The sequence below is a fragment of the Fringilla coelebs genome (assembly GCF_963513975.1).
Source record: "Fringilla coelebs genome assembly, chromosome: 23".
Lineage (NCBI taxonomy): Eukaryota > Metazoa > Chordata > Aves > Passeriformes > Fringillidae > Fringilla > Fringilla coelebs.
In genome coordinates this window covers 118,655-131,947 of record NC_140049.1, presented here as the reverse complement: position 1 = coordinate 131,947, position 13,293 = coordinate 118,655, and the positions used below count along the sequence as shown (strand labels likewise).

At 43.2% G+C, this 13,293-nt stretch overlaps 1 protein-coding gene across 2 annotated transcripts in view; it reads left to right on the top strand.

Moving 5' to 3' along the window:
• The first annotated feature begins 230 nt into the window (after nt 1–230).
• The window catches only part of MAGI3 (membrane associated guanylate kinase, WW and PDZ domain containing 3), a 54,884-nt gene continuing 41,821 nt past the window's right edge, over nt 231–13,293 (top strand). For both annotated transcript variants that reach the window (XM_084220835.1, XM_084220836.1), the window contains exon 1: nt 231–622. In XM_084220835.1, the coding sequence (XP_084076961.1) occupies nt 301–622 (322 nt within the window). In that variant the 5' untranslated portion in view covers nt 231–300. The remainder of the gene's footprint in view (nt 623–13,293) is intronic.

Here is a 13,293-nt window from a genome sequence, read left to right as displayed (position 1 = left end):
CGCAGCTCCTAGGGGGTCCCGGCGGGGCCGTGTCTAAGCCCCCTACATGCCCAGTCCCGGCCCGGGCCGGCCCCGCACGGCCTGTCACCGGCCGCACCCCGCGCCAGGAGCGCGTCCAGAACGCAGCACGCCGGGAGGGGCGCGGCCAGTGAGGCCGGCAGGGCGCGGCCGAGACGGGAAGGGCCGAGCCTGCAGGGGTGGGGCCGGCGAGGCGGGGCGGCAGTCGGGCGGCAGCCGCGGCCGGGGCGGGAGCGGCGGCAGCGGCAGCGCGGGGTGGGTAGCGTCGCCCCGTGTTGCGGCATGTCCAAGACGCTGCGGAAGAAGCGACACTGGCTGAGCAAGGTGCAGGAGTGCGTGGTGTCCTGGGGCGGCCCAGCGGGCCCCGACCCCGATCTGCTGCGCGGCGGCGCCGAGCGCGGCGAGTTCCCGTACCTGGCGGGCCGGCTGACCGCGGGCGGCGAGGGCACGCCGGGCCCCGCGCTGCTCTCGGGCAAGGCGCCGGCACCGGGGGACGTGCTGCTGGAGGTGAACGGTACCCCAGTGAGCGGCCTCACGCACCGCGACACGCTGGCCGTGGTGCGGCACTTCAGGGAGCCCGTGCGCCTCAAGACCGTGCGCCCAGGTGAGTGCCCTCTGCCGCCGAGCTGGACCGAGGCCCTCCCGCCGCCGCCCAGCCGGCCGCGCGTAGGCCCGGCCGCGCCGGCGCCCTGCGGGGCGGCGGGAGGGCCGCGGCGGGAAGCGGCGCCCGGAGGCAACTGGGCGGAATCCGGGGCGCGGGTGCCCCGCTGGGAAAGTTTCCGCGGGTTTGGGAAGGCGGCACTGCCGAGGGGGATGGTGTAAGGGGGGAGGCGGTCCCGGAGTCCCGGGGCGCCCCGGGACGGTGCTCGCTCCTTCGTCCCGTCCCGGTGGCTTCTCCCGAGGGTCCTCTCCCCGCCCGGAATGCCCGACTTGGCGCCGTTCCGATGCGGTGTTTGTGCGGGTGTGACCCTTGCGGGCCTCCGGGTGACTCATTGGCCCCCGGAGGGTCCGGTGACTGCGTCCTCCTCTCGGAGGTGCAGGAGGTGCTTTCCGTGGTGTTTACATAATCCGCTGCTTGCAGAGGTCGAGGGTGGCTGGGGAATGGCTGGGATGGAGCACAGGACTGCCATCGCTTCGTCCTGTTGGTTTCCCATTTGGCAGAGATAAAAACCCTGAGAACAAACCCCGGCTGTTCTTTTTTCCACAGATTTGTATTATTTTTGAGTACACTTCAATTAACTAATGCTTGTCGTAAAATCATATTTATCAACAACGTGCCTGTTAAAATGTCAGATTAATGTTGAATAGTGGCACCTGCAGCTGCATGAGTTAATTAATGAGTTCCCGAGGTATCTACTGCTTTCTTGGTCAGGCAACCCAGAAGTGAGCATGCTGCCTTATAAGATGGTGTCTTGGGGAAAAATTATTTTTCTCTGAATCCCCGAGGATATCAGTATTTCTATGATTGGGGTCTGTAATATTTCTCATAGAGCTTCTTTGCTGAACACTTGTCTTGTTCTTCTTTGCTAACTGGTGGGTGCTATTTGACTTCACGTAATAAATATTTTAAGTCGGGTTTTCTCCGTTTGATCACTGATGGGAAGTCAGTTTCCATATAGAGACTGTGATGTTGGTCCTGATTCATATAACTTGCTAAATTAGAACAACAATCAAAAAAATGAAACTAACACACATCCTAAAAGCACTTACAGAAGCCTGGTAGGTTTTGAAAAAGGTCTTAATTTGCAAAATTGGAAATCCTTTCTGAAGGGAGAAAATGGAAAAGAACAAACAGCTGCAAGTTAGATGTGAACTAAGAGGATTTTAAAAAGAGGCACACATTGTTTAAGATAGAAAATAATCTCTTTTTAAAAGAGAAAGCTTGAGGAAGATGAAACTATAGTTCAGAGGGATTTCTTGTATTTCCTATGGAGGGAAATAGGAATATTCTTGTGCTGGGAATTTCTATAACAGCAGTGTCAAACTGTCAAAACTGGTAGAAAAGATTTAGAAGAAATTGCTGCAATTAGCAGTTGAAAATGGCAAGAGCCAGATGATGTTCATGAAGACTTCCAGGTATCAAGTATTAATGGTAGTGTGTTACCTGTTCCTTAAATTCTGGGTGGTGTGGAAGGAATAGGAATGGGGAGTATAGGGTACTGATGAGAAGAGGGTCCAGAAGATCAACAGAGGCTGGTTGGTGATTCCAGCAAGTTGATTAAAATTTGAGTTTTAGAAGAGAAGGAGAATATTGGGCATGTGAACCTCTACCACTTAATGAGGAGAGCGGGCTGCTTTCACTGGCTGGTTTAATCAAATCCGAGTATTTTGGTAAGGTAGATTTTCAAGTAGGCTTTCAGTAAGGTATTACTGCCTTGGATGAAGATCTTGCTGAGTGAGCATGGTGTGGCAGTGTAGCTGCCAAAATACAAGAGCAGAATTCTCCTGTGGCCTAGTAACTGGTTAAAATGGAGGAATGGTTTTTTCAACAGCAGAAAACTGCTGCTGGAGTCTTGTAAGGACCTGTGCTGTTTAGCATAGTCATCCAGAGCTTGTAAACCCAATGCTGGTGAGTTGTACGAAGAGAAGTAGTATTTTTTTGTGGATTTTTTGTAACTTTTGGAACAGATCAAACTGAATCTTCAGATCCAGCAATTTTTCCCATACTGGAACATATGTTCCACATCAGATGATTTTTGTAGTCCTTTGCTCTGTTAGATTTAGTGTCCTTGAATACAGTATTTTAAAACATACTGGTTTTTGGTTGTTTTTTGCAAGGCTGCCACAGCTGCTCAGTGGCAACTCAGTGGCAGTTTTCCAGTCTGGGTATATGTAATTAGGAAACTTCTTGACAAGGCATTCTCTATGAAGACCTATGACTTTGAATTTGGCTTCCCTTTTGATCCAGAGCCATCCAAGCCTGCCAAGTTTTGGAAGGTGTCTGTGAAGGTGCATGGGACCATGTGGGTGGTTGAGACGAAGGGAGTGAGGGCCAGGAGCTGGTGGTCCCTGGTAGGCACGTAATATGTTTGAATTCTCAAGGACATGTAATTGCATTACTGCATTTCAAGGTCCTGTGTTTCATGATTTTCCTCAGTCAAAACTGAAACCATAATTTGAAAGGCATGGAGTGCTCTGCCAGCAGACCTTTGTGTGCCCCATGGCTCTTCAGGCTTGGGTGCTATTGGGACAGAAGTCTGAGGGCTTTAGAGTGTCACGGGTTGACCAGTGTCAGGGGTTGTTGACAGCGAGGGATTTGTCTCCTTGAATCTGATTTTGTAGGGTGTTTTTAAGATCTTGATGCTCACAGTCTGCCTGTGCATTTTAAAGGGTGAGTTTGGTGCTCCATCTTCCAGGTGGAGTCTGTGCAGGTGACCTGGTGACCTCGGACAGCAGGATCTGGACTGCTTTTAGTTCAAGTCATGATGTAGTCACGCCCTCATTAAAGGCAGTAACAGCTTTAGTTGACACCAGTAAAATCTGTGATACTACTTGCAAGCTCATAGAAAATTTAAAATGGAAATTTCAAAATGCTGTTTAGTCTTGTTTGAGAAGACACTTGAAGGATGTGAATGTTAATTCGAATGCCATCTGTTAACTGAACATTATAAATGATGGACCATTTGGTTGATTAAGAAATTTGTTCTTCCCGTTCTTGTTCTGTCTTTATTACGGAATTACAAAATCAACTAGGTTGGAAAAGACCTTTGAGATCATCAAGTCCAACCTATGACCTAACAGCGTCTTGTCAACCAATGCCATGGCACTTAGTGCCACTTCCAGTCTTTTCTTAAACACCTCTTGCACCACTTCCTTGGGCAGCCTATTCCAATGTCCAGTCACCTGTTCTGTGAAGAAGTTCTTCCTAATGTCCAACCTGATTAGCTGAGGAGGGAGAACAAGACCAGTGTGCCAGGGCCGAGTATTGTGTCCCACATGAGGATGGTCTCAGGTGTGTGCAGACTAGCCAGAAAATCCACAGGTCTGTTATGGATAGGGATTGACTCAGCATAGTCTGTGGAAGGCCAGTGTTGAGTACTCTGCCAGTGGCACTTGGGACTGATGCTGGGATCTAAGCTGTCTAAATAAAACTTAAATTCTAGATGAACTTTGAGATGATAACCATACCTCTGTTTATGTGTAGTTCATCATTATCATCTTGATTAGATGAGCAAAGAAGCCAGGAGAGAGCTGGGGCAGCTTGTGGAGTGGGATATCTGTATGGATGTGCACGCAAGCTGCCAGGGGCCAGCTCATCCTAATGAATCCATTTGTATTTTAGCCATGCTTGGGTAGTGCTGGTTTTCAGCTAATTGCCTGCTTATGTGCATTCAAACAACCATAATTCAGAATTAGGCAGAAAGATGTTTGTATGTGCAAATGGGATTGCTAAAATACTCATCAGAGCAACCCTGAGTGCTTTCTTTCTTCACAGCAGCATGGTAACTAAAATACACCAAAACTAGACTGGAGACTTAAAGTAAGAAAAACTACTGATATCTACAAGTTCCTCTTTCTGCAGGCTGAGTTGCCAGATACTCTGTAGGAAGGAATGTGTTCTCCTTCCAGATTAAGTAGCTTTGATGAATACAGCTACTCTGTGTCAATTACTATTCTTTCATGGCCACTATAAGGAGGATGTGGGAGGAAATGGGCAGTCTTACTGCTCTTCCACTTCAGGAATGTTTCCAGAGCACATAGTTTGGTTCCTTGGTTTTGGAGTGAATGTACCTTGTCTCCATTGTGTCAAAACTGATCTTCAATCAAAAAATGCAGCAAGATGTAATTTCCTATAGTTTTGTTTCAGAGTCTGTTCAGTTGTGGCTGGAGCTCTTCCTCCAGCTGGTGCATTTATTCTGTGTCTCCAATCAGGATTGCCTGGCCTCAGGCGAGTGTCAGTTTGTGCTTTGATTTTTTTTTCCAGTGGAACACGTGGAGGACATCCCAGCTCATACTGACAGAACTGATGTGATCTTTTTCCAGTCCTTCATGCAGTTTTCAATAGGTTCAGTACACCCCAGTCCAAAGCAGATGTGTGTTGCTGCTCTGTGTTCACTCAACCATTGTCTGCAGTTTTGTGATGTGACAGCTCTGAGTGCTACACATCTATTGCTTTATTTGAGTTACAGAACATTAGTGCAGAGGATGAGAGGATTGACAGCTGGGTGTACTCATATCAAACTGATTTTTTTTTAGGTCTGTGGCCTTATCTTCCCAAAGAGCTTTCCTAATCAAAATCTAATAGAAGCTTACAAGAAGACAACTTATTGCTGGATCCATTTTTTCACATGACCATGATGAATCCCTAATGCCTGGATCCCTAATGCCTCTGTTACCAGCAGGAGTTAATGGGAATGTTATGACTCGGTTTGTGCATGGTGGGAGGTCTTTTCTCTGAAGGTGAATGAATGAAAATGGTGACAAATCCAGTGACTCGCAGCAGGATTCAGCACTTGAGACACAATATTTGAAGCCAAGTATCTGAGGTTCATTTACATTTCCTCTTGTGCTTGAGGTAGGCACAAAGCCTCCATGTGGGGGTAAACATTTGCATGTGTAGCAATTAAGGCAGAGAGGAAGGCGAGCCACACTCCGTGGCGGTTTTCACAAAATCGGATGACTTTTAAAGGTGCCATGTTGAAACAGAGATCAGAATACATATCCTAGGATAATTTTGTCTCTCAGAGGAAAAGCGTTACCCTAATTCTGTGTTTCTGGGGGAGCTGGCAGTGGTGTAGCTCTATGATGGAAGAGAGGAATGTGTTACTCAGGAAGCTCAAGGAGCTGTGCATCCAGCTCAGGTCCCACAGCCCTTGGTGGGTGTTGGGGAGAGGCTACTGAGTGCTGCTGTGGGAAACTGCCCTGCCTGCTTGAGAGTTAGTGGGGAATCGACTTGTTCTGGATGGCAGAGGAAAGCTTGAGTCATTTAACCATGCTACGAAAAGCCCAGAGCATACAGGTCCGCTGTAATGAATGGAAGCATCCCAGTTTCATCAAATGATGCTGTCTGAAATTATGCTGAAAAAGAAAACAGAAGGGGAAATGCTTTCTGCTGGAGGCTGTTGTCTCTCTAAAACTGTCCTGTATCAGTCTGGGAGCTGCCTTGCACAAAGAGCTTGCACCTTCAATGTATGGATGCAGAGGACTATTAAGCACTATTACCACTGGATATTAGGACGTTCATGTAATTTATAATCTTGCTTCTAATATTCCTCTTTATATAAATGTACTCTTGACCAAGACCTTATTGCCTTTCCCTTTCACATACTTCCTTGTTTAAATTTTACTGCAATGAGCGCTGTGGTAATGATCGCACCAGTGATGCCCTGTAATGATTCTGCTCTTTCTTAGTGTGGTCATTTCAGATGATAAGGAAGCCTCATATGGCTTTTGTGACTAATTTGTACTTTGTTGTTCCTATCAGGAGAACAGTTTTCTTCTCTGTTTCCATCCTTGATGTCTCTCAGGAGAGACCCTTTAGGATAGTGCATTTATCTGGAACTGGTGGTGGGGCAGGTGGTGCTGTCTGTTTTCTCTAAATCCACCTCTTTGGGTTCCCCGTTTCAGGGGAATCAGATTTTCACCGGAACTGTACAATCAAGTACTTGTATTCCAGATATTCCTGGAAAGAACTTTTCTTGTGTAAGTAGACAGTTTCAATTGAAATTCTTCCATATATATTTATGTTGGGTTTTTACTGAGCCCCCACCAACCTTAGGTGTCCATGCCAGCAGAGATCATGCTTAAAATCCCTGAAGAGTAATTTTGCTGCTACTCTGCAGTGGCAGGAGGTTTTTTTTAATCTGTGAATGAAGTCAAGAGTGAACTAAAGATGAACCTTTATTAGAACTCATGATTTCAACAGCAGATTCAATCTCAATGACTTTTGTCTAGGTATGACTCTTCAGTTCTTGTCTGAATTTAATGAAATGCTAATCAGTTGTGGAAAATGGCCTTTTTTTAATCTCAGAAGATACAATATCCTTAATTTTTTAAAGAAAGTTTCATTTTTCTTTGATAAAGCAATGACACTTTGAAACTAAAGTCTTTTTGAAAACTTCCTAAAGTAAGCAAGTGATGCTCATATAACTTGCTATACACTGTGCTCTTTTATTATTTAAGCATCTGCTTCAAGTTATGTTTCAGCTGCAAAACTTTAAAAAAAGAATCTTAAAATGTGGCAAGGATTGTACATTCAAATTGACAGGTGAAAAAATTATTCTAGTTTTCATTATTGCTCTGTTTGAAGATCTTTAAATTCATTCTTGTGGTTCTTGTTTTTAATTCACAATGTTTCCTTTTAAGAAATATCTTGTGTTCGTGGGCTGTTAGTTAAATTGCTTCTTGTTTCCTGAATGGGAACAATTTTCTTCTTTAAAGCAACCGTATTCTTGAGAATACTAGATTTGAATTCAGAAAAATAGGAGCTCTTTGTATCTGCAAGTAAATTCCTTATGTAGTTCTGCTGAACAGAAGGTGAGATGAAAAATGCAATAGGAAGATTGCAGACTTGTGTTGATCTGCTACATCATCACAAAAATCAGAATTACTAGTAATTTGTCATCTCTGTTAATTGGTGTTTGAATTTGTGTTAAGTTGGTCTTCTTTTGGGCTCTCTGTGGATCATGATGGAAATGGGATCTTCTCCCAGGTGCCATTTCAGCAGAAGTTGAATAACATGGCTTCCAATCTGATCAGGAGCAAGTACTTTAGGTGGAAAGGGTGGTATCTTAGGAAGGGTGTTTGTCACGGAGTCACTAAAGGCACTAATGGTGACAAGGGTGTTGTAAAACCTGTGTAAAGCTGTCCCCATTTGTTTAAGCTGCGGATGCAAGTAGTTACACACAGCCATGTTCTGCCACTAGTCCAGGTGCAGCTTTCAATATGAAACACAATCACAGCAATCTTTTGTTCAGGCTTATATCACTGTGCTCATGCAACCTGTTAAAGTAATGGTTTTGTGTGGAAATGTGATTCTGTTTGCAAAGCACAGCCAGGTTGTTAGTTGTAACTCTGACAGGAAGCTTTTAAAGTGTGTTCTCTGGGCTATGTTTAAAAAAGCTTGCTTAAAGCTACTTTTCAATATGTATGAGTCTCAAGCCTGTAATTTTTTATGAATTGGTGATTGTTCTTAGTTGAACGCAACATCTTCAAATTGAAAATCCCTAGTGTGTTTACTATCCATTCTGTATTGCTCTTCACTTGCAGAATAGTGTAGTTCATATAACTTGATCCATTGTAAATTATTTTCTTGAGATACAGTTAAAAAGTGAAATCATTTAAGTTCTGAATTACCATGTCTCTTCAGTTACTTGTGAAAAAAAAAGTAAAGCTTGAATTGTAGTACTATCAGATCATGGTGCACTTGAATGGTGGTTCTTGCTGTTTCATTATTACCTTTGGTAATAAATACAATCAGCCTGGCAGCTGGTAACTGATGAATATGGATTGAGGGTGCTATATAAATATCAGCAGTATTCTGGGTTTTGGAATCTGGAAATGCATTTTCCATCAAAATGGTAATGAAGTATTATTTCGAAAAGGTGGTAGAGGCGATTAACAAGGTTAATGTTATCGTGTGAATTGTCTGTTAGTATTTCTCTTCTTATATCCAGCGCATTTGGAGCTAGTGAAGATGAAATCCAGACTAGTTTGCCCTGATGTGAGAGCCTAACAAAATCCGACTACAACCACAGTTGTTGTGGTACAAAACTGGGTTGGTTTGGTAAGGCTGTGACTATGCAGGACCATCTCTGGCACTGGTGGGAGAAGCTGGAACCATCACTGCCCTCTCAGCAGTCTTCCAGCCAAGGCAGGAGCAGGGCGCAGTGGCATAAACACCAGTGTTGTGTTTAGGTAGAAGAAACATTTTAAAAAATAGCTCTTTCATGTTGATGAGAGAGCAGATGAGAGAAAAAATTCTCACTGAGGCATCTGCGTAATTACTATTGGATACAGTGATGTAGTTTATGAAATTAAATTCTTAGTTGAAGTACTGTTAGGATAGAAAGTTTTTTTTTCCTCTGGAGCAGTAACTTTAAACTTGTTTGTCTGAATTTTCCAGTGTGACTAAGTTTTGTGTTGCAAACTTAAGCCTGCTTGAAATCTGTCTGCTCCTCCTAAATGTTTTAATTAACACCATGAGAGTCACTTGGGGCATCTCAGTCTTCAGTGGCCTCAAAACTGGGATCCACTGCTACAGGGTGTCTGACAGTGCTGCGGCTTCTGACAAATGACCAAAAATATTCCCAGAAAGTAATTTAAAATATGGTGTTTAAGGTATTTGAGTAGGTCTTAGCTCATGAAATCAGGCAACTGGGTGAATCCAAATAATTAAATGAGTTTTAATTCTTGGTATTCTAAGAAAAGATTACCTGATTTGGTGTCACACATAGTCTTGTAAGTCATTGAGAATGAAATTGCTGTGGTGGTGAAGACTGTTAGTAAAAATGATAAAGAAATAGACAAAGCAGCAGATAGGTAACTTTGTGCTTTTCTTTGTGTGGTGTTTTTCACAAAGTTAACTTAAAGATAAGAAAATGAAGTGTGTATTTGAGCATGGTCTAGTGGAAGGTGTCCTTGCCCATGGCAGGGGGTGGAGCTAGATGAGCTTTAAGGTCTCTTCTGACCCACACACTTTCAGGATTCTATGGTGTGACCTTTAGATAACTGGGTGGTTTGTTGTCTATTTTAGTAATCCCTGTGAAAGTATTGTGTCTCTTCAATAGTTGCTGTAGTTTAGTCAAACTCTAGGAAAAAGCATGCATGGTGTTGGGTGTGCCCTCTGGGTTCTGGACACATAACATGTATCAGAGGAGGGATGTTCAGCATAGAACTTAGTGAGTCTGGGCAGGAAAATCACTCTTAAATCACTCTCTTTAAAACTATTGAAACACAAAGCAGAAGTGCTTGTTTTCATATAATATTTCCTTTTCCCTGCAGGAGTTTTTGGAAGATCACAGCAAAAGTGTAACTGAAGCAGAAGTGAGGGCCATGTCTGGCAGAAGTGAGGGCTGGGTCTGGCACATTTCTGGTATTTGTGCAGCTGGTTTTGCCTACCAGCTTTGTCCTGCAGCTGAGTATAGAGGTGCATGTATGTAACTTACTTCTTTTGCTGACATTATTAAAAACCAAAGCATAAACCCATTGATAAATAATTTGAACTTGATGTAAGTTGATATGCTGATTAAGTACTTCCCTCTTCTAGGTGATTTCTATGAAAAACCTATGAAATGTTTCTATGGATTTAAAAATTATTTTGACCCTTTTTTTTTCCCCAAATAGGCAACAATAACACCCAAACCACTTAAGCCAGCCCCCTCTTTGAGATTTCATTGCCTGGAGATGCAACTTTGCTTTGGTTATACACGAGGTTTGCCATGACCTTGTTGCAGCAAAAAGCAGCAGAGTGTGCTGGTGCTATTCATTAAATGGAAGAGGATTAACATCCAGTTTATTTCCTCTAAAACCACAGAACTATCAGGAAATAACTAAGCCTTAAAGTTTTAGGTTTGTAGAAATGATTTCCTCCTAATGCGTGTACTTGGGGGGGGGGCAGTGGAGGAATTTCAGAATCCTGTTATGTAAAAGAGAGTCAGAGCCCTGGGAATTATGTTTAATGGCTTGTTTCATCCTTTATTGCTCTAAAGAATTCCTCAAAAATCAGCTGACTAAAAGTACCAGGGAAGTGTTTTTACCTCTGTTGCTGCAACTATTATCTCTCAGTAATTTCACTAATCTTCTTTTCAGTGAGATTAGATTGGAAATGCTTTGGTGCAGGGAGGAGTTGTTTGTGAAAATTGCTTGGTACTGTGGGTGCCATCGAGGGAAAGTACCAGTAAGTAAACAAATGTGGTGTTCCAGCGCTAAGTAATGTATTGAGAGATGTATTCCTTGGCTTTCCTTCTAGTTGACAGTGCTTCCTTGGAAGATGATGTTTGGAGCATGAACTTCAGTGAATTGTATTTGGCATATTAAAAAAATACTCATGACATAAGTTTGACAACAAAATTGCTGTGTTTTTCTTTCATCGCGAGTGTTGGTCCCTGTTTAAAAAAAAAAAAAAAATTGTTCTAACCCAGACTGTGCTGTGATGATTCTATGGTTCTATGACTTAAGATCTGACATACGCAGATGCCACTTATGCATGTACTTTTTGTTTTATATGGCAATAATATGCCATATATACAACTAATATATTTTTAAAATGTATTACCTGCTAGATAAGGTACTGTCGGGACGAAGGGAGACCGGACATCATTTGATCATCTTTGTCTCGATTTATTAGGTGAATACAGCAGGTTAAATACATTTCTTAATAAGCCTCATACATATTGCAAAAGCTGAGCTCAGGATTGATTAGTTTACTTATCATCCAGTTACACCTACTTCTACAATCTTCTAGGTTTTTATTGTAAACTATTGAAACTAATCTCCCTATTCTGGCAAGGCACTATCCTCCTACCTCTTCATGTTGCAGTAAGGTCACGATGACCCAGCTTTACCATTGGACACTGACTGATGACTGTCAGGCCTGTATACGTGCTCTCTGTCAGCTAATCCTCCCTGCTATGTCCCTTGCTCGCAAGCCAGTCCTGCACAAAATCCTTCTACAAGGTATGAACTGTGGATGGGTGTGTGCAGCTGAGTGTTAAACCATGCAGAACAGCTGAGGTAATAGCTTGTGCTGTGTCTTCTTACACATTTTGAAAAAGGCGAGTATTTATGTCCTTGACACACCTGGGTACTTTTATTAAACCCTATTTAGTGGTTTATTTACAGGCAGCAGGAAAACAGTTTTACTCAATCCAGAGCCTGAAGTATTGGTCGTGTTGTGGAATTATGGACTACACAACTTGACTCTCAGTTGCAGGCTTTCCTCTCTGCCCTAGTTACTCTAAAAAAAACGAATCCTGTGGATTTTATTTACGTCTCTGTACAGCAGCAGTGAGTAATTACTTTTCTGTGGTGAAGGTAGAGATGCTGGAAAACTTTAATTAATGCTCATTAGGAGAAGCTGCTAGTACCTAAAGGAATTCATTAGGGCAGAACTCGTAATGTTACTCATAATAGCAAATAAATGCTGTGAAGTGAATGTTATTTACGCTGTACTGTGTGGTATATTTTTCTGTTCTGCAAAATATTTCAGAATATGTGGGTCCTCCACAGCCAGTGATGTCTTTTAACCTCTTGAAAGTGTCCAGATTAAAAATGAAGTTTAGGTTTATAGCAGAAATCTCTTAAATCTCCTGTCACTTTGTAGATATGGAATTGAGGAACTTAGGAGAAAAGTTACGTATGTCAGCTCAGCTGTAAGGTACCACACTGGGAACGCTTGACTGTGACTTTGTTTGGGTGGTTGAATGGCCTTATTAACTTGAATTTTTCATGTTATCTTTCTGCCATAGTAAATAGCTCACAGGAGGTGTTTGAGAGGACGGTGGCAATTTGTTTTGTGCCCCAGGGCCCCTGCGTAGTGCCAACAGGAGTGCAGAAATAAAATCACCTGTAATCTGACATGCAGGTTTGGGTGTCTTGAGTTGGAAATAACCTTGAACTTCCCTCCCAGAGCAACCCAGACAGCAGGTGAGATGCCCTGTGGCCGCAGCTCAGGTTGGCCTTTGGTGTCTCCCTTTTGGTGGATGTTGGTCAGATCTGGTGGCTTCAGGGTCTGCCCTGGGTTTATTTAAACTCAGTTTGTGGTTTGAACCTGAAGCTACAACTTTTTGTAAATTGGAGGCATTTTTATTGTTGAAACGTTGTTCTTAGCACATTTTTTAAAACTTTAGTTATTTGCACAGTTCTTAATTTCCAGCTGTTAGCTGTCTGACACTGGAGCTGGCACTTGCCTCATAAAAAAGCATTGGAAGCATTTGCGTTACTCCAGCAATTCCTTATCCAAAATACTGAGAACTGGAACTCTGTGGATACTGGAAAACTCTGTTACCATGCTGTGATTTGCATAGCTTTAATAGATTTTGACACAGTCAGATTTTACCACAAATTCTGTGACAAAATACAGGCGAGACAGGTGTGTCTGGTACGAAGCAGGAGATTATTTACTTTCTCTGGCCTTTGAGGAGGAAGGGAATCTGAAATGAGGGAGCAAGAAATCTATTGTGTAGATAAGCCTCTATTTAAACTGTAGTGTTGGACACTGCTTAAAATGGAGGTTTTTTTTATCAGACATTGGCAGCCAGTCAGGGGCAGTGGGGGATGGGATCTTCAGGGTATTCCTTAACCTTTTCATCAGTGTGTATTTGTACACAAGTGCGG